The sequence below is a fragment of the Mycotypha africana genome (assembly GCF_025528875.1).
Source record: "Mycotypha africana strain NRRL 2978 chromosome Unknown BDF20scaffold_2, whole genome shotgun sequence".
Lineage (NCBI taxonomy): Eukaryota > Fungi > Mucoromycota > Mucoromycetes > Mucorales > Mycotyphaceae > Mycotypha > Mycotypha africana.
In genome coordinates this window covers 2,240,472-2,262,010 of record NW_026515726.1, presented here as the reverse complement: position 1 = coordinate 2,262,010, position 21,539 = coordinate 2,240,472, and the positions used below count along the sequence as shown (strand labels likewise).

The 21,539-nt window shown below is 39.4% G+C and overlaps 5 protein-coding genes across 5 annotated transcripts; 4 read left to right on the top strand and 1 right to left on the bottom strand.

The window, feature by feature from the left end:
* Positions 1-14: 14 nt before the first annotated feature.
* BDF20DRAFT_305550 (uncharacterized protein) lies at positions 15-1,554 on the top strand. The gene is made up of 7 exons (XM_053075162.1): positions 15-157; positions 235-299; positions 367-465; positions 565-635; positions 704-1,222; positions 1,294-1,376; positions 1,478-1,554. Exons 1-7 carry the CDS (start codon positions 139-141, stop codon positions 1,492-1,494), a joined length of 873 nt encoding a protein of 290 aa, XP_052939461.1. The 5' UTR covers positions 15-138; the 3' UTR covers positions 1,495-1,554.
* Positions 1,555-3,355: 1,801 nt separating this feature from the next.
* BDF20DRAFT_853792 (chorismate mutase) lies at positions 3,356-4,884 on the bottom strand. Its single transcript, XM_053080154.1, has 5 exons — positions 4,668-4,884; positions 4,436-4,564; positions 4,335-4,356; positions 4,018-4,253; positions 3,356-3,932 (listed from the first exon to the last, which is right to left on the bottom strand). The coding sequence occupies exons 1-5, from the start codon at positions 4,732-4,734 to the stop codon at positions 3,586-3,588; spliced, it is 801 nt and encodes a 266-aa protein (XP_052939460.1). The 5' UTR covers positions 4,735-4,884; the 3' UTR covers positions 3,356-3,585.
* A 17-nt stretch (positions 4,885-4,901) lies between these two features.
* On the top strand, positions 4,902-7,203 carry BDF20DRAFT_952912 (uncharacterized protein). The gene is made up of 2 exons (XM_053084889.1): positions 4,902-5,147; positions 6,828-7,203. The coding sequence occupies exons 1-2, from the start codon at positions 5,010-5,012 to the stop codon at positions 7,014-7,016; spliced, it is 327 nt and encodes a 108-aa protein (XP_052939459.1). The 5' UTR covers positions 4,902-5,009; the 3' UTR covers positions 7,017-7,203.
* Positions 7,204-7,770: 567 nt separating this feature from the next.
* BDF20DRAFT_853777 (Alpha/Beta hydrolase protein) lies at positions 7,771-9,564 on the top strand. The gene is made up of 5 exons (XM_053080153.1): positions 7,771-7,914; positions 7,983-8,246; positions 8,323-8,541; positions 8,610-9,134; positions 9,208-9,564. The coding sequence occupies exons 1-5, from the start codon at positions 7,830-7,832 to the stop codon at positions 9,216-9,218; spliced, it is 1,104 nt and encodes a 367-aa protein (XP_052939458.1). The 5' UTR covers positions 7,771-7,829; the 3' UTR covers positions 9,219-9,564.
* Positions 9,565-17,928: 8,364 nt separating this feature from the next.
* On the top strand, positions 17,929-21,411 carry BDF20DRAFT_814871 (vacuolar protein sorting-associated protein 35; the record flags this gene model as incomplete). Its single annotated transcript, XM_053077025.1, has 8 exons — positions 17,929-18,021; positions 18,119-18,215; positions 18,330-18,636; positions 18,727-18,934; positions 19,026-19,643; positions 19,733-20,302; positions 20,368-21,069; positions 21,160-21,411. The coding sequence occupies 8 exons, from the start codon at positions 17,929-17,931 to the stop codon at positions 21,409-21,411; spliced, it is 2,847 nt and encodes a 948-aa protein (XP_052939457.1).
* Positions 21,412-21,539: the final 128 nt, after the last annotated feature.

Genomic DNA, 21,539 nt, shown 5'->3' with positions numbered 1-21,539 from the left:
GAAGAATAGAATATGTATACTGAGTTTCAACCCAATACAGCCTTTCCTGTTGATTATCTTTAATATTTCAAGTGGAGAGAATTTCTCTTTTTCCTTCACAATAGTAGATCTAGATCTAGATTTTCCTAACCTACAATAATGCCGTCTCAACTTTGGAGTAAGCAAATTGTAAAACTTGTTAATTAAGTTTATAATTTTATATTCTGACTATTTCTTCTTTTCTTGTTTTTTAAGCGCTATGCTTCAAGCCTGGCGATAGATATACAATAGAAGTTGATGGCATTCTATACCTAAAACAAGTAAAATTACTTATTGTGAAGTACCTCTTATATTTATGTGAAGCGTCATGCTAACAAGTAGGGCTAGGCATCATTAATAGGGGATAAGTTAAAAAATGGAAAGACGACACTTAAAGTGAAGACAAAGAAGTTCACTTTCACGTTATGCACGCTATCAACCAAAACCGTAAAGTTTTCATTTGCATTGAAAGTGCACAAAATAAGAAGAACACGAAAGCTAAATATTTAGTTTTTTTATGCTGGATGTTATGCTTATATGCTGTAGGTGGAACACCAGGCACTATCCCATCAATTTATTTTTGAGGATCAAGCGACGTTAATAGTGCAGGGAACAAAGTAAAATTACAGTATGCTCACTCATTCATATGTATACAAAACAGCACAACTAACATTATGCCTTTCAGCTGCGTACAGTTGACAGGAATGATAGCGGATGTAGATCCTTTATCTGATGACGAAAATGGTAGCGACTCATCGGACGAAGAAGAGCAGGCACAAAGACTGATAAAAGCATTGAACGCAAAATCCGCGAAAAAAGCTAAACACCGTGTCAATTTTGTTGATGCTGAAAGCACCGATGATGACGACGAAAGTGATGCAGATTATGCGGACGAAGATGACCTGGAATTAGAAGATCGTGAAACAATAACTGGCCAACCTCGTTATGCTAATTACTTGAGTGATTTACTTGGTCCGGATCTACCTGATGACGACGATGAGGAAGACGACGATGACGACGAGGACTATATGTTCATGGACGAAGATAGCGATGAGTTTGGCACTCTAGCATTCAGAGACCCTACTGATAATGAGTTTTTGGGCGGGTTTGAATTACGCCATTTCAACTTGGCACCTGACGTACCCGGCTTCAAAAAGGTGGATTTGAGATCTCAGGAAGACTCCATTCAAGACACACAGTTGAAGTAAGTGAACGACTCAATGTCATTATTTTGAAGAAGAGTTAAGATACTGACTAATAACGATTTTCATATAGCGATAATATTGCAAGGGGATTAGTGAACGCATTATTAAACAGTGGCGATGCTTTTCAAGTGAAGGAAGGGAAACGAATATTACGTAAATTGAAGAAACAGATGAAGCGCAGGAAATCAAAGGCTTCAGCTGGAAAACCCACATAATAACGATTTTTAATTTAACGGCACTTGTGCATACGGTAGAAAAAGAAGGTAGCTAAGTGATTGAAAACACATTATTAAATCAATAAAATAATAGTGGTTACCCTGCGACGTCCTGTAACTGCTATTGATGTTATATTTTATACTAATAAACCTGTTAGAATAATAAAGATAACCTTCTATATACCTTTATATGATCCAGGGCTGTTTTCCACAAAAAAATGCGCATATGGATGAGTCAATAAGTTGATGAATGCTTGAATACTGTTGAGAGTTATCGGGTTATTGATACTTTGCATGCGCAAAAGCACGAGCACCAGTGAAACCGAAAAGTCCAACATATTGCAAGTTGAAGCTACAATTTATTGTTTCCATGACAGAAGTGTCTTCAGTTAGGAACTTGAGCAAAATATAACGACCTGATCTTTCTTCTATATCAACGACACAATTCCTAGTTCCATTGTCTTGAGCATCATTGGAAGTGTCTTTTGTAGCTTGACAGCAATCGAACCAGCCTACAGGTTCATAATCGTGTACGCGATATAGACATCTGCTCTTTGTTACCGTATAGCGATCGTATTTCTCTTTTTTGAACCAATCGAAAGCCTGTGTACCTGGTGTATTTTGTAGCAAGTGCTAATATAGGTTAACTGAGTACATACGCTGCAGCATGGCGGATGTTACTTACGTTGAATATCTATTGGCTTGTGCGATACGAAAATCATGCCTTGTTTGAAGCGTGGACCAAAACTACAATAAGAAATGATTTATAGGGTTATCCTATCACGTTTGTTAGAGCCTTACAGCTTCAATAAGATCAATAATTACTCGGCCGTTTTATCCGTTTTCAGAACAATTTTAGAAATAGTACAATAAGGAATATTGTAGGGCCTGTTGTCATTATAACTTCCACCACAGTATTCCAGGAGGATGTTCACGACATTCGCTTTCTGTATACTAGTTGTTTATAAACTTATTTCAGTGTGTCACAGTATATAGCTATTGAACTTTGCATCCACTTACGTGTAGACATAGGAATCGTCTATCAAGATTGAATCCCACCAATGATCAAGAGTGGCATTAGACAGTGAAGTTCCACAACGAATAGATCTAACTGTAAAACACAAAGGAACAAGATTCATATTGCTTGGCATCCTCCCTATAGGGCTCTGGCAAATCAACGAATATTTTTCCAACCAACGATCATAGTCTTCATTTGCGTTACAAAAGGGTCGAGACATTGAAGACAAAGAATTGATCGAAGACTGATGCAGTGTTGTAGTGCTTTCTGAGGGAGTAGTTTGGTGGTAACTATCAATATTACTCCTTGTAAGATGAATGGAATTGGACGTAGGCAGTCGTTGGGAACTAGTAGTAGACTGTAAAGAAGCGTGAGCAGCTTGAGCTGTTGCTAAAAAGACTTCGTCTCTGGACTGTGTGTCAATAGGGCGCTGGATACGTCCGGGATAACGAAGCACATCTCTATTACTGTTATTGTGCTCGATGCGGCTGTAAGTTATATTACTTCGATTATAATTAAATGCTGGGACTGGGATCCTACTTCTACTGTTAACACTGCTATTGTTAGTATAGTTATTGTTGCGAGCGACATTCGAAGGCTGCCTACTGTTTAGCCTTTCTGAAGCAAACCGTCGCTGGTTTAAAGAAAATGCTGCAGAAGTTGAATGTTGTCCTTGTTGTTGTTGTTGCTGTTGAAGCTGTTCTTGTAAACTCCCATGGTCGTCGATAAAGTGGCTTCCTTCGTAAGCATCAGCTAATGGGAACCTACTATGATAAGACTGATGTTGATGGTCTAAAGTCAAATGTCCACTTTCTTCTGTAAAAAAAGCAGACTCAATAGTATTTGTAGAGATGTCCATATTATGATAGATATTTCGAAGGATAACATAAAGTATAAGGCTTAAAAGCGGAAAAAAAAGATGGTTTTCTAGAGTCTTTATCACTTGAGAAGAAAATAAAATAAGATATGCAACTACCACCTAAGACATATAGAAAAGGCTCATTTTATTGTTCATAGATACAAGGGATATAATTCTGTTTGAAACGAAACATACTACAGGTGAATCAACCTCGGAAAATTTGATCTATCCATGGCTACTGCTTTTTTCTCTCATTACGTGATATAGGAGCTATTCATCTTTGAACCCTTCAGTTTGTTGATCATTGTTAGCAGCAAATTGCTGGCCCCGTTGTATCAAATATTCTATCTCGACTTCTTTGGTCAATGGTATTACCCACTGTTTGTAGAGATCAACTACCAATTCGACAGGAATTCTCAGATGAATATTTTTGCCTTCTTGTTCTTCGTCTAACGTTTGCCCGTATACCAGTGCTTTCCTACGTAGTCTTTCTAATACTTTTCTTTCTACTGCTTTGTTCGTCAACAATTCATCAATTTTCTCTCTATCTTCTATCAATGCAAGTTGTGTATATTCTTTAGGATTTGACCTGAATTTTGATTCTGCAATAAATTTGCCTATTTTCGACAAGTTGAATGGAATTAGAAATCTGCTGGCTTACAGGTTCGTATTCACATAGTTATTCTCAGAGCGGATACACACCATAATGAATACGCTTGCTTAATGCCTGCAAAGCTTCAATATCGCGTGTCACGGAGCTGCCATAATTTCTATCATCGCCTTCTTGCTGAGAACAAATATGAGGGACAAGTTCTTTCAGGTAAATATCCATAATTTTATGGTTAACATTGATATCATTTGGTGCAAGAAACTTGTCAAACTCTAAGGGCGGAAGAATGGGGTCTGGTAAAGGGGATGTGAAGGCATACTCATCAGGACTGCAGTTGAATTGAAGCAACAACCTTGTATAAGTTTCATATTGTTTTTATTTTTGTGAATTTGGGAACGTAAATCTTTACCTTGTATATCTACGAACTTTTGCTGTTATGTGTTTATTCATAGATTGATTTTGAGGTCAGTAATGCAAGCTCCTTCTGTTAATTGCTATTTTAAGCCTTACCATGTACTTTTTCTGTTTCCCATAAAAAATATTCTAGAAAACTTAATTCGCCTGTAGCTCCTTTGAATTCTAACGCCCCTTTTTGATATATAGAGGCATTATAGGCAAACTGTGCTCTTTCGATAAGCGCTGGAGTGGTAGAAGTATCTAGTGTCAGAATTGGGTGATTTTTCTGGTTCCTGAATTTTGTATGCCGTTTCGGGCCTACCGCCATTTCATTTTTGTTTCCTACCGAAAATAATGGTATCTTCAAGACGAATAAGGGTACTCCTCAATTTATCAAGTGTATATTTGGCCATGTAGTCAGGGATGAGGTTGAATCGCGCAATGAGGTAGTTGATTTAGGATGCAATATCGCGCGGAAGAGAGAAGATAGATAATTTTTGCCATAGAAAAAAACCAAAGTTTCGGATGCTTAACCATATCATTTTTACACTGGCAATTCACAGTGAGTCATTTTTTTTTAAGGTTTTTTATTTTATTTTTTTTTGGGTGTCGGCAAGATGTGTTAGCCAATGAAAAGCCGCCTTAAAACTCAAAGGTTTGTTGTTAATCTTGTAATTGCCATACGTGAATGCAGGAGGCAACTTATGAACAAAGCAACCAAGAACGAAGTCAAAGCCATTTTCTTTCAAGTTGCCATGCTATCCGTGGCAATTCAGTGTTTTATTCTGAGCAAAGAACCAATCTCTTTCTGAAAAAACAGATTCCAGTAACTGATATTCCTGAACTGCTGCCGTTTGCTTTTCGAAATCTTGGTGTTGATGTCGACCTTCTTGAGTTGGAGAATCTGTTTCTGGACTTGGCGGCATCTTTCCGTCCACCAAGTGGCAGTGGTGTTACTGGTTTGTGGTGTGAGCCACATGAATTACTTTCTTTGTTTCTGCAGCCTGTTAGCAATGGCAAGTTTTCTGGTCCTGGCTTCCGCTTTGACAACTTTTGTCATTTCCGCGGTATTGGTGGTTACCAGTACAAAAAAACAGGTGGTGAATTGGTGTCGGTCCAAGCATATGGTACGTGGAAACATGCTTTTTTCAGCAGGGTTTCCACATCCGATCGTCAGGGATCGGATTTGTCAGCTATGGATGTCTTCAATCAAGCAAAGACATACAAGAACTGGATCGTAAGTCATATTTCTGTCAGCGCTAGTAGTTACCATAACATTGGGCTAATTTGGTGGGTATTTTCTATCCATAGGAGCATATGGAAAGGGATCTTGAGCGGATAGTTAGCCGCACATACGCTGCTCGTTTGGAGTTTAGGGTAAAGTCGACCATTGACTTTACTCGGTCTATTGCTGATTTCATGTAAGTAGCCTTTTACTTGTTTTGCTTGATGTTTGTAATTGGGTTAACTAACATTGACTTGAACTATGTGTATTTTTGACCTTTAGCCCAACGGGTATATCGTTTGGGTTAAAACCCAAGATCTCTTTGACTTTGTTCGTTTCCGTCTCCTTGCTGTTGACCATATTGCTCGTTCTTCTTTGGTGGCTAACCAAAAGTTCACTTACAAGGCCTTGACCACGTCGATGTTGCTTTCCTTCTTTTTGAATTCTTTAGTTCATCATGAACAGGAGGGCGGTCGTACTAGTGATATCATCAAGCTTTTCCACAAATATCAACTTGAAGATTCTGTTTTTCCGTTTGTGCCGTCTTTGTTTGATAACCGTCAAAGTCATTTTACGATTACAGAAGAGTTGAACAGTGGACAACTTGTTCGTATTTTTGGTGAAAGTTTGGTTTGTTCTTGCCAATCGTTAGTTTCAAGAGTACCACCACCACAATCATCATCATCAACAGTACCACCATCATCGTCATCACCATCCATCCAACCAACAGAAGATAACAATATATGCATATCAAAGCATATATCCACTTTGTTGAATCTTGACGTAACACCAGCATTACCCGGATATCTTCATTTTCACACAATCGACATTCATCCATTGATCCAAACCACTATCAAATTTGACCATAGTACACAGCATTTACAATGGTGTATAGCACAGAATCTCTCTATCAAATATGATATAGCATCAACAGAAATTCATCAGCTATTCTGTCAATTATTATTGAATGAAGTAAGTAGTAAAATATCGACATGGGACAAAGTTGGAACAGATTTAATGGATTCAGTTGATAAAGCCAATCATTATGGTTATAAAATGTTCTTTTCAACATCATTGGCAACCTATGTAACTCAATATCATACAACAGGTCTTCCAATAGTCAAATTTAAGCAACATTTAGATCGATTACTACCACCTATATCATCGATTTTGAACGATTTTTCAGAAACATACATACAAGGCAAGAATTCGAAGTTTAAATTACTTCAGTTGCGTGCATTTTACATTAATGCAGTTCATCAACTTGGAGTGCATATGGAGAAAACATCCTTGGATCCAATTGTCGCTTTTGGCTCGTTCTTCAATGAGCAGAAGCAATCCTTGGCCGATCATGTTCATCCTCGCGATCCCTTCATTCAGCATTTATACTCCAGCGCAAAGCACATTTTTCAACATCAGATTAAGGTAGATGAATCATTGGCAAGTTGCCTTTTACGTGTCGTTATATGAGCTACACAACCGGTGGCCAATAGATATTGGATTATAGATGTAGCTGCATGATCACCGTGGATTTGCCAGGATAGCACATTACACATCAATCCACTCTGGGATGGACGAGCAATTATCCATCTAAAGGGAAGACCTATTTTTTTTTTACGGAAACCTCTGATTCACTGAGTATTATCTGGCCATAATACGTTAATGTCAACTATGGATCCTGATACCACTCATTTCGTAGACAGCAAACACTATAAGTCTTTATTAATAGCGGTAATCTTAGTTTTCTTTTCTTTTTCTTTAGTTTGTTTTTGAAAGAAAAATAAAGACGTTGGTTTGATATCGTCAAGCTTTCGTGTTTTATTGTCTTTTGTGTTATTCTTTATCTTTTATCTATTGGTAAAACTAGCGAATACTGCAGAATCATATATTGCCTCGATTTGAAATCGGTGATTCAATTTAGCCGACTCTGGCCCATTTTCACCAGCAGTGATCCAATTTTTCTGCAACCGCTGTAGAACTGGCATGGAATTAAATTAGTATAATCGGTTAGAATCTCTGCTTAATTTTAATCCTTACAAGTTGAATGTTATATCGCTGCACACATGTACCCATCTACACATATGCACAGAGAAAATACTGACAAAAAGGGTCAATAAAATCTGACACAAGTTCAGTTGAGAAAGTTGTACAATATGTGTAACCCACAAAAAACTATCAATAAGAAAGAATATATGATCTCTTTTTCCTGATAATTTGCTTTCATCCTGTCTTTTCCTTCAGTCATCTTTTCTCAAGCAGTATCTCGTAAAAACTATAGAGAAAATGGAATCATTCCACCCTGGTACAAAAAGCAGCATTTTTGCTCTGTTAGTAGCTTTTCTGTCGACAAAGAAAGGAAGAAATCTGGGTAGATATACCACAATCAGCAGCACATTCAGCTGAACTCTGTAATAATCTACTGTTTAATATCCACAGGCGCAAAGATAATTCATGAATACGTAAAAAAAACAATTTTATTTTGGATACCCTTGAAATACCGGTGTAAAATGGTCGAAAGGATTATGTCTATGCCAATTGCTCAAGGACAAAAAGTCATGAATAAGACGACGAAACCTTACGGATACCAATGGGACTACATCCATCCATTGAAAAAGAAAAACTGGATGGGCCACTGGATTACCAGTCCCGATGATGACTTAGATCTGGATAAAGCAGATATGATAATTTATTATATTCATGGTAAGGTTGAAAAGTAGCTGCGTGGATACGGAAGCGGCGTCTATAGCAATCACAACATGTTTTATAATGCAAATAGGTGGAGGATTCCGTTTTGGACATTCTTTAATGTACATGGAATCGTTTATTCATATCATTGAACATCTCAAAAAGCAAAAAAAACTCAAAACACGTATTTTTTCCATTGAATATTCGCTTATGCCCAAGGTTACGTATGACCGTACTAAACAAGATTGCATGGAAGGATACCGTTATTTGATTGAGGATTTGAAGCTAGACTCTAAAAAGATTGTCATTGGTAAGAAATATATGTATGCAAATGAGAAGGGAAGCATTCTCAATGATAGTCGAACAAACATTCTTTAGCTGGTGATAGTGCAGGTGGTAATCTTGTGGCCAACTGTATGTTTTCGATACTGAATAGTGATGACTTACCTTTACCTGCTGCGAATGTACAAATCTCACCATGGTGTACGATTGAAAACAGCCAATCTCACCGACCCAATATAGTTTACCAGGATTGTATTACATATGAAATGCTCAGTGTAGACCACGGAAACTATTTTTACAAGAACACAGAAAATGGTACAGTCAGTGATGATGACAAGATACAGCTTTTACGAGATCCTCGCATTTCACCTCTATATGCACCTTCTTTCGCTGGTTTTAGCCCTACCTTAATTACATATGGAGGCACAGAAATCTTCCAACATGATATTGAGCTACTGATTGAAAAAATGAAGACGGAACAAGTAAAAGTAGATGTGATGACGCGCTCAAATGCACCCCATATATGGATCATCTCTTCTATTTTATCACCTACTCATGCCATATGGAAACAGGATTGCTCAAAACTCGCCGAATGGTGCGCTAAGCAAGTGGCTAATGCTGCTAACGAATACAGTATTATTGATGCTCCCCTAGCCGCTAAGTGATCTAAGATTTCTGAAATAGTACTACTTACGGTTATTCTAATCAAAAATATCAAAGCACTGAAAGGTGCATATATTGAAGTATTTCTGGGCTCATTAAATTATTATCTTTGCGTAAAACATGATAAAAAAGAGACAAACAAGTATAGTAAATCAGCCCTATTACAGCAAATTTTAGCCTTCAGTGTAGCATGGACCATTTCATCTGAAACATAGTAACCACATAAATTGGAAAGCCTTTCGTTTACGTTTTAAAAGTATCCATGGCATTGGAGAATTAAGCTATAAGACAAATAATCAATAAGCAAATCTGTGAAAACCAGAAAGGATACAATTCATTTTCAAGAATAAATTGAAGCTTAGAGATTAAAAAATTCATTCAAAGATACATAATCGAGAACACAACTTGAACTGTCTTCCTATTAGCTCCTTCCGTTTCTACCCCAAGCCCAAACCTGGTATTACAGGTGGCCGGCTGTTTGCCACATTTTTTTTTTTTTTTTGAACTTGACTATCTCTATCATCAGCAACAGCCTCCCTTCCCTCCCACTAGTAGGTCTGTCACTTTTTGACTGGTTAGCCTCCTTTCCCTCCGATCCGCCATAGCTCACATTCTTTTTTATCCTTGAGCCCACAGATTTTTTGAATAACTACAATGCATTTGGATCTGCACTGGACAATTTGGATAAGTTTCATGTCTAGTGTCCACTGGGCTGTAAGAGTATTTGTAATCGAGAGTTTGTTCGATTGTAACCATAGATCTATCTTTCTTTTTTGTCATTAAGTTTTTTTTTTTTTTTTTTTTTTTTTTTTTTTTGTTTCATCTCAAAATTATGATTATCATGCCCCAAATTTTAGACACTAGAATTTTTTCCAATAAGGAATAGCTTAAGAACAATCAGCTCTCTTCCGTGTATTTTGTTTTTCAACTAAATCCACCAATCAAATCGCGACATACCCCTCCTAACCCGTAACCACTTTTGCCAACACCATCTCAACCCATTTGACAATGAGTGTTGCATCCTCATCTTCTGAGGCTACCTGGGCAACTGTAACTGCTCGGAAAAGCGCCAGCCGTATCCCGGCGCCATTAAAAAAGGTTCATGATGGCCAACGTGAACGTTTCGTTGCTAAGCTGCTTTACGAGGCACCTGACGTGGCTGCTTATTTGCGTTCACAACAAATCACGTCGATCGTCCACTCAACTCTTACGAGTGGGTCGGTTATCTTCAAGTTTCCTTCTAAAATTTTTGATCATTATACCGACGCGTATAGATTGATCACTGATCAGCTTGGCCCTGTCCTTGGGGGATTTAATCCTATCTCTTTACGTAGTACACGTCCCCTTTCCGATTTAATTATTGCAACAAAGTTCAAGTCCGATGATGCCAACACCAAAGCCATTTCGCATGGCGTAACTGTTGAGCATGTCACTACAAAGCCAGCCGCTTCGTAGATAAGGTTGATACCACTTTCACGCGTGTCAACCTCACCCTCTTTCAATTTGAGGATGAAGCAACCTTGATAAGTAAGCTTAAGAAATCTATGGCCATTTATGGCAAGGTGTGCCAGATCAAGATGCTTACCAATCGAGGTTTCTTTGAGGGCGAACTTTCCATCTTGCTTGACACCAGCGGTAGAGATGACGATGACCCTTCCCCCGTACAACCATTGGACCGTAAACTGTTCTTGTCTGAATGGGATACGTTAGCCCCTGCCAGCTGGAAAGGCGCACCTCCTGTCTGCTACTACTGTCGCCAAGCCGGGCACGTTCGTAAAGACTGTCCTGCTTTGCAAAATTTGACCTGCTATAAATGTCATCGCAAGGGTCATATTCGCCGAAATTGCCGCATGGCAGACGTCCCCGTTCCTGTTTTAAACGTTAATGAGCAAAGTGATACTGACGCCATTGCCGAATATGAAGTCCTGAGTGAACTCACCCATAAAGAACGCCCCACCGATAGCCCTACACATTCCTCTACCATCAATGATGAGTCTGGCCTTATCATCCCGAAAAAGGCAAAACGATATGCTACCCGATCAACGACCGCTAAGGCTTCTGTAGATCATACTTTGTCTCCATTCAATACACCCACTGGTACTGCCGGCTCAAAATATGCCAGTATCACTGTTGCTGCCAGTATGGCTCTGGACGAGCCTGCAACACCTGCGCCTTCCGATGCCAACACTAGTTCGGCAACTACACCCCTTCATAGTCGTTTAACTCCTGCTCACACCGATGATATGGATCTGATAATAGATGCGGATACCACTCCTCCCAATATAGTCATGACCGCCCAGGAGGGCAATGAATAATCGACCAATACGCGTCGCATCCTTAAATGCTCGCAGCATTTTCAAGGATGCTAACAAATATACCCAGAAACAATATATATCCCATTTACGTTCCCCTGCTTTGTCTGTTGACATTTTATGTCTCCAAGAAGTATCCGCATATCATTCACAAGACCACCTCACAATCGATCAAATCAAATATTTCCATTCCTTCCTCTTTCCCCAGTGTGCAATCCTACTCTCTAAGTATTGTGCCATTATCTGTTTAAACCCGACGTTATTGTTAACAGATGAAATTGTCACTTTCGATGAACGCTGTTTACAAGCGACCATCATCGATACAGTTACCCGTAATTTTATATGCTCTATAACTAATATTTACGTTCCAGCAACTACCCATGATAGAATGCCTTTCCTCGCCTCCTTGATGTCACAACCGTTTTTTACAAAGGAGGCTCCAGATGTCAGCTTTATTGTTGGCGATTTTAATATGTCGCTAGCTTCTCTATCAACCACTTCAACCAATCCTAGTTTTCATGAATGGTATCGTCACCTCACTCATTATTATGATAACTGCTTCTCTGCAAGCATTCCTACTTTCCAGCGTGGTGTCACTCGCAGTACCATCGATTATTTCTTCTGTCACCGAAGTATTACCCCACGAGTCCTTAACAGAACTCAACGGTACCTACCTAGCGCTTGGACAGACCATGTCCTCATGATGGCTGACCTGTCACCCGATCGTTTGGACGTAGGACCCGGGGTATGGCGCTTCAACCCTTTGCTGCTGTCTAACGATATATTTGTGGATTTATTAAAGACTGCCCTCATTGAGTTCTTTGAAGTCCGTAATAATATCACCTCCAACCCACAAAGTACCTGGGAGGCTCTAAAACAATTATTAAAACACATTGCAGACCTATTCTCCCATGGATCTACTGCTAAAAGGCAGACAACCATTGCCGAACTTCAACACCAACGGGAAGCCCTGCTTTCCTTAAATAAGCCAGCATTCAATATAACCAACAGACAAGTGTCGCTTATTGAACAGAAACTAGACAAATTACAGGAAGAATCCGCGCAGCAACATCTTTTACGGTCAGCCACTCGATGGCATGAGAAAGGAGAGCGCAATAATAGATACTTTTACAGGGTTATCAAAGAAAGACAAGCACAACGAACGATTCACTCTTTAAAAAGTGGTCAAGATGGCCCTGTCTTAACTAGTACTAATGTTATCCTTGAGGAAGCTCATATGTTCTATAGCAACCTTTATCGCCCTGATCCTATCGACCTGTCGGCAGTTCAAACGTTACTCGATAATGTTCCGCAGGCGATTGGTCTTACAAACGCTCAACAGAATGATCTTACAGCACCGCCCACGTCAGAAGAACTTATTTCTATAGTTAACCACTTGCCCTCACAAAAAAGTCCTGGGTTAGATGGCATACCGTATGAGGTTTACCGCCATCTGCTTTCCTGGAACATTCCGAGCTTTAAGCAACTCTTCCTTCAAGTGTATGCTGACGCCTTTGAAAATATTTTCCCAGCCACCTGGAAACAAACTCGGATGGTCTTACTGTACAAAAAGGGAGATCCTGAACTCTTACAGAACTGGCGGCCTCTATCGATGATCAACACTGATGCGAAGATTTTCACAAAACTATTAGCTAATAGGTTCAATGTCGTTTTACCACAGCTGATTAATCGCTATCAGACTGGCTTTTTACCGCACCGACTAATCTCGGATAATGGGTGGGTTAACCAAATACTAATGTCACATTATAGCCATTGTGGTATGTCTTACCCTGCTGTTGCTGTCCTCCTTGATCAAGAAAAAGCATATGACCGAGTACATCCTACCTACCTTCAGATGGTTATGAAGCATTTCGGCTTTCCTGCTTCCCTCGTATCTTGTTTATCTAGCCTATTTTTTGACACAGAAATATCCCTTCACATCAATGGATGGTTAAGTGCTCCCGTTCGCCAACAACGTGGCCTTCGGCAGGGAGACTCCTTATCACCACTGTTGTTCAATTTAGCTTTCGAACCCTTACTACGTACCATTTTGTCGAGCTCTGACATCAAAGGCGTTTCACTGCTCTCAACCTCCGCCTCCTCTAGTCGATATGGACAACTTCTAGCTCGCAGTCTGAGTGTCCGTTTTGAACCACAGCCTTTGTTTGACTGGCAAGACACCCCTCGTTTCAAATTATTGAGCTATGCGGATGATTTAGAGGTTTTCTTGACCACACCTACGGAATGGCGTGTCTTGAAAGACCTCCTTACAGTTTATGGTAACGCTAGTAATGCCCGTGTCAATTTGACAAAAACAGAAATTGTTTCCCTCTCTGGTCATCCGCATACGGCATGGCTCCATATTGCTAATCAGGAATCTGTAACCTTTCATACAGCTGAAAGTCCATCTGCTGCCAAATATCTTGGCTATCCTCTTTTCTCAACCAATGCTCAACTAAAACACTATCTAGCTTCCCTTGAACTGAAAATAGTCCGTCACTGTAACCTCCTGAAACAACGGGGATTGTCTGTCCGAGGTGCCTCACTAGTTGCTAATTCCTTGATACTTAGTAAGTTATGGCATCTCCTGCGTGTTGTAGTTGTTCCGGTGGACTGGCTTGATAAGCTTCGTAGCATTGTCCGGTCTTTTGTGGTTCCTTTCTGGCCTGCTCCATCGTGGGAGCGCTTGTGCTCACCTAAACGTTTTGGTGGTCTAGGCTTAGTGGATCTGCACCGACAACAATTAGCTCTTCATCTTGTGTATGTTCAGCGCCTTCTACAGCCCCCTTCATCAACCGATTTTGTCTCCCCATTACTGGCACATTGTATCCAAGTGTACACCGGTCAGTTGTCCTTACTACCATGGATTTTATCGACTGCCACTTATCGTTCATCATTTCGCTTCCTTCCGAATATGCTCCACCTATGTTCTCTGCTGATGAAACTTCCTTCATCATCTCTTTCCTCCTCATGGCATGGCCGCTGGATTGCTGATTTGCCCCTTCGTAGTGCCTTACAGCGTTCCCCTTCGTTTGTAGGCCCCTTACCCGTGGATCTCAATAGCCTCCCACGGCATTTAATCGTCTCTACTGTTCTCCTTTGGTCTTCGATAACTAACTGCTTCTACACGCTAGGGTATACGTATTTTCAGGACTATCCGAAACTGAAAAGGATACCTAGTTTGCTTTCCCAAGGTGTAATACAATGGCTTCCTTTTATTCAAAACCGATTGATTGATGTCCGGGCCCCTCCTACGGCTGCTGCTCCTACGCCCACTTCACGATGGCCTAATGTATCTTACAGCACCTTATGGTTGCCTGATATGTCCCAGTGGCGTGTACCTTCTGGTTCTCAGAACAATACCACCATTTTAAAGCTTTCGCTTGGTATGCTACGGCTATACTGGCATCCTGATTATTCCGTTTTTAGTGACCCTCCTCGGATTCCTCAAGTGTTTCCTTTATGGTATCGGCCTCCGGCTCAATGGAAACGGTTCTGGTCACTCTCAATCCCTCATGCAGTGCTAACTCCATGGTGGCGTTTATGGCATAATTGCATTGGGTACAGAGCTTGGCTGTTTTCCATCAATCCTGTCATAGCTGACTCCCCTCTTTGCCGCCATTGCAGAGACTCCCCTGAGGATGGTTTTCATTTTTTCGTTGGTTGTCCACCTAAATGGCAATTTTGGATCACGGCACTGGAGGAAAATAGAATTATCTCTTTTCCTGCCACACCTACTGGCATTTGGCATATATTGTTAACACTTTGTTCCCCGTTAGATAATTCTCCTCTGCCTGACCACACAATCGTTCAGGTTAGTTTGATACTTTTAAGTATCTGGAAATATCATTGGCGCTGCCATTTTGATTGCATCTCTTGGTCCCTAGCAGGAGTTCGTACCGTCTACCAAGACGAGGTTCGATTCAGAACACTCAATACGAGCTCGTAGTATATTTAATAGTTTCTTTGTCGTAGTTTTTATGTATGCCTTTTCTTCACTTCTTTTATTGCCACTTATCAAAATATAATTTATTGTCCGTATAGTCGCTTTTAATAAAGTACGTGAATTAAATACAAAAAAAAAAAAAGCTTAAGAACAATCAACATTCGAAAATATGATCTTCATGAAGTTCTTTCTTTGGTAATTCGGTATTTAATTGTAACCTATCCCAAAAATGAAGTATAGAGGGGTCGAATCAGCATGTTATTACCTAACCAGAGCTTGTAATCGAAATGATAAAACAAAAAAAACGCGATCAAGCACGCAGCAATGAGTCTATCTATCGTTCAAGTGCAAGACCAATCCATTGCTTAATGATTATTATTGTGGACAGTTTTACTGTTGCTTCTCGATTAGCTACGCATATTACTACTATTATTGGGATAAACCTAGTATATTGCTTATGAGCACTGAAAGATTTTTTAAAAAAAATATACAAATACATTGAATAGAGTAAATTATAAGCCAACTGAAGCAGGGGAATGTAATTGGGCAATCCTTGATTTTTTTGTTTGAAATCAATCTCATTGTTTCTCTTCCTTTTTAGCTTTTTTTCCACTTCCTTTTCGTCTTTATGTCTAACATTCCATATCATTAAGAATTACAAGTTAAAAAGACCCTCGCTTCCGGATAACATAGATACATTAATGGACTTCGATGACCTTAAAAGAATGTAACACGTATCAGAATGGAGGTGAACAAAACGAACCAGCTCAATTAATAAACCAAGAGACACAACAGCACCAACGGCGAGAACAAGACATGCAAGCAAAAAGGGCTAAAGAAGCAAGACAATTGCTTGAAAAAATATTGTCTATAGCTAAAGAAGAAATCGATCAAGATGAACAGGGCCATTTATTACTGCAAGGCGACGACAGTGATGATGCTTACTGGAGCGAGGACGAGTTAGCGATGTTGAGAGCCTATTGTGATTTGGAGTCCGATTTTGAAGAAGAGAATGAAGAACAAGAAAGATCACTAGAGAATTATGTCACTAAAATATTACAAGGACAGCAACAGCAACAGCAATAGCACCCAACAACAGCGGGATAGAATGTAACTAAAAAATGGCTACTATTATAGTCGAGTGCCATATCCATTAGCATTTGCAAATATAGCTACTCCCACCAATAACCAGCGGTTATCGAAAGAAAGCCTTCTTTATTGGGTTTGCTCCCCTTGTTTTCAGAAACTCTCAGTTCTTTTAATTGATTAATAAAGTAGCTGAATGTTGAATTATAGTTATTTTCTGTTATTCTGTAAAGCCTTTAGCATTTTGAGAGCCTTTGATGCTGGTGAAAACGGTTTAGCTTGTTCCCAGCGACTTAGTCAATAGTAGCTCACCAAAATGTTGAAGGGAAAGATATATGACACAAAGTAGGTGTCAATCTATTTGTGATATGTGTTTTGGTCTATATAAGCCCCACTAAAAGGACTAAAGCCTTGAAGCCATTCGTACTTGAAGTAGTCAAATTATCAGGCAATGATTTGTTTATTTCACGTCTAACTGAGCATTAGGAACCAGCAATTTATCTTTAAAGCGAAAATGATCGGTTGTAGATATCTGTTGTCCATCCATTCGAGACCGATTTTACTGCTGTACTTGGAAAACTGTGCCATGTGAGTTGATCGATTAGTGAGTTTGGTTTATAATGCTAAATAGTAATAATCCTTTAATAGCAATAATGAAGACTATTAGCTCTCCAATTCTATTGGTGTTATCATCAAAGTGCAATGTTCTTCTGCAAACACCATCATTTTGAAAAAGAAACGTTCTATCCATCACAGTGGTAATCCAAACAATCTTGCACAAGTGAAGCCTCTCATATTATTTGCTCTCCGAGTAGTGGGCAAACACAGATAGTTACCTACTCTTTCAATACTCTTAATTCGGTACCAGCTGTTTCTTAAACTAGTTGGTCAATGAGCCGAGGACACTCTTCGCTATCGCGATTAATATATGTACGCATTAAATTTGAAGCTCTTCTGGATGTTTTTTAAGCACTGCTTGCGCTTGATTGAAAAGCAGTTGAAAGATCAGAGCGGCAAAGTGCTTTTTTATTTGGTCTGGAATAACTTTTCTTTTTTGGTGGCAAACTCATGCTAGCTTTAGTTTGAACTCATATAATGACTCTGTTCAATTAAGCACATAACAGGGATAGAAAACCATTTAAGCATAGCAGTTCTGCTTGGTATTGCACTCATATTGGGCTTCATTCTTTAAAGCTGTACACTGATTTTTTCAATGTTGGATATTTTTCAAATTGGTGTACGTTGGTAAACATCTAGCAACTAGCGAGGAGGATGTTACAAATTGAGTTGCATTCATAGTCCGCCTTTTGCTTTAGCTTTAAAATGCTCTCCAACAAACTTTACAACTCCATTGTTCCTATATTTGTCACATTTTAGCCTATAAACAATCATGAGTAGTAGTTCCTTAATGAGCCCTGCTCCGTCAGAGGACCAGGCAAAACTTCTAGATGAAGTTCTAAACGTTGTGAAGGTTCAAGCTCATCTAATGAAGAAATGTTTGGTAAAAAATAGCGCTTGACTTATTGTTAACATAAACGCAGAGAAGAGGACAATCTTCATTAAACCCTTGACAATGTCAACGTTTTATGAACTTGTAGGAGAATAACAAGCTTATGGATGGGTTGAAGCATTGCTCTAACATGCTTGCCGAATTGAGAACTTCCGCTTTGACTCCCAAGAACTACTATGAACTCTGTAAGTTAGGGCGGAAAGGTGTTTTCTGTTTTATGCATAAAGTGGAGGCATCAGCTATACACATAGTCGAGAATGTATTCGACCGAATACGATACTAACTCCATAGTTTTATAGACATGTCAATATTTGACGCCATGAGGCACTTAACAGCTTTCTTAACAGAAGCTCACACTTCTGGGCGCCATCACCTTGCTGATTTATACGAACTTGTGCAGTATGCTGGTAATATCGTTCCTCGTCTCTATTTAATGATAACTGTCGGCTCAGCTTACATGAGTATGCCTGATGCTCCTATTCGTGAAATTATGCGCGATATGATGGAAATGACCAGAGGAGTTCAGCATCCCGTCCGTGGTTTATTTTTGAGATATTACTTGAGTAGTATGACCCGTGATTATCTTCCTATTGGCGAGAATTCTGGGTAAGTTCAAACTGAATAGCCTGAAACTTCCTTCTTTTGTTTGAAACTATATTTCAAGAAGGGCCCTTACTAATCTATTGTTTTTGATAGTCCTGAGGGCAATCTTAGCGAGTCAATCAACTTTATTTTGATCAATTTTACCGAAATGAATAAGCTTTGGGTTCGTTTGCAGCACCAAGGCCATTCAAGAGACAGAGAGAAGCGCGAAGCAGAACGTAAAGAATTACGAATTCTTGTAGGAACTAATCTTGTTAGATTAAGTCAGTTAGAAGGTGTTGACCTGCAGACATATCAAAAGGTACAGATAGAAATGGGGCGAATGAGTGACAGAGTCAAAGTCCTAGTATTTTGTACAAAGTGGAAATAACATCAAGTCAACAAATGAATAGGATATTTTGCCAGGAATCTTGGATCAGGTTGTCAGCTGTCGTGATGTTATAGCTCAGGAATATCTTATGGAAGTTATTACTCAAGTCTTCCCCGACGAATTCCATCTACGTACACTCCAACCTTTCCTTTCTGCTACTGCCCAATTGCATCCTAAAGTAAATGTGAAGCAGATAATCATCTCTTTAATTGATCGCTTAGCTGCCTTTGCAAACCGTGAAAATGAAAACGAGGAGAGCAGTGAATTTTTAAAACAAAGAGAGGCGAATATTCGACGAATTGCCAATGCTAGAAAAAGAAGTCTACAAGGCCTGGAGCCTGAAGAGACTGAGGTAAATAGCGATGTTGCGCCAGAAACAGCTCAGTTAGATGAAAACGACACCGAAGAAAAAACTGATGAAGAGGGCAACGATGAAAATAAAGGTGAAGGAAAGGAGGAAGCCACGGAACTCAACGAAAATGAGGAAAAAGCTGAAGAAGTACCCTCAGAGAAAGATGAGAGCAACTTGCCTGCTGGTAATAATATCCAAAAGGAAGATGATTTGAAGAAAAATCGCGGTATCCCTGATGATGTTGAACTTTTTGTCGTCTTTTGGGGTCAGATTGTTGAACTGGTGAAGGTATTTGTCAAAGTTTTTGGAAGGAGGGGTGGGGGTGTATAGACAGGCGACAATTGTAAGATAACTGATAACTTGCGTTTATGATCCAGGCTCGTCCAGATCTCACAATTCAAGATTTAACTGCCTTGTTGGTTTCGTTGATCAATCTTTCATTATCTTGTTACCCTGAGAAGTTGGACTATGTCGATCAAATCCTTGCGTATGCTAAGGATAAAGTCCTCGAATTCAACGATTCACCTGACCTTCATTCCAAACCTACTGAACAGAATTTATTATCTTTACTGTTAGCACCAATTCAGTATTACAGCTCAGCATTATATTTATTGGCTTTAGCCAACTATCAACCTCTACTGGTCCTGCAACCTTATTTCACCCGCCAATCAGTAGCTTACGCTATTGTGAATCACGTTTTGAAAAATAGCACCGTCATTGACATACCCGAAGATGTCCATGGTGTTTTAGATCTATGTGATGTACTATTACGCGATCAAAAAGATGCGCCATCAGCAGCATTGATGGTACCACAGGCTAATTATGGCACCATGCGTCACAAGGCTAATGATTTGAGCTTTGAGCAAGAAGAATATATTGAAAAACAAGGCCTACTCGCGAGAATGGTCCATTTGTTTAAATCAAGCAGTGAGGATACACAGTTTTTGGTAGGCATTTAGCAAACCTCTTCAAGTATGTCAATCACTGATTTCTCGTTTATCTTATCTTTTAGCTTTTGTCGGCTGCTAGAAAGCAATTTGGTGACGGTGGTGACAGAATCCGATATACCTTCCCCCCACTGGTCATAACCGCTGTAAAACTTGCGAGACGGTATAAATTCCAAGAAGAACAAGACGAAGTTTGGGAAAAGAAAACCGCAGCACTTTTCCGTTTCATACACCAGGTTATTTCAACACTGTACAACAAATGTGAATATGCTGATACATGTCTCAATTTGTTTCTTCTTGCTGGACAAAGTGCTGATGAATGTGGCTTCGAAGAAATCGCCTACGAATTCTTTGTTGAGGCATTCACTATTTATGAAGAATCTATATCTGATTCAAAAGCACAATACCAAGCCATCACTTGCATAGTGGGCGCATTACAACAGACACGTGTCTTCTCTGCCAATAACTACGACACTTTGATAACTAAAGCTGCTCTACATAGTGGTAAGCTTTTGAAGAAACCTGATCAATGTCGTGGTGTTTATTTGTCCTCTCATCTTTGGTGGGCTACTGACCGTGCTATCAGTGACGCCGATATATCCGATAATGAAAAATCAGGTCTGTTTAGAGATGGTAAACGTGCTCTTGAATGTCTGCAGAAGGCATTAAAGATAGCAGATAGTTGCATGGACCCTGTTACAAATGTCGAATTGTTTGTTGAAATTTTGAACCGTTACATTTATTACTTTGAAAAGAACAATGAAGCTGTAAGTGAGAACAGAGTGATATTCTTACTTGTTAATAAAGCGTGCACACTAAAAATATTCCATTCTTTTTCTAAAACTACCAACAACTAGGTAACCGTTAAATATCTGAATGGTTTGATTGATTTGATCAATTCAAATCTCAGTAATATGGATAATCCTGATCAACATCCTCCTACTGCCAATTCTTCCTCACTCGTAGAACATGATGGACCGGCTTCTGAATATGTTCGCCGTCATTTCCGTGCTACACTTTTGCATTTGCAAAATCGTAAAGAGCAATCATTACGTACGGAATCTCAACATGGTCCAAAATATGATGAACTAGAGCTTGTTGATATTTAGGCATGAAAGTAAGAGACCATATCACATTATAATCTTCGTAAAAATTGTAATAGTATAAATAAATCTATGATAAAAAGATGAAAATTGCAATGGATTGGCGAACAAATCGTAGCAGGCTGTTCCTTTCG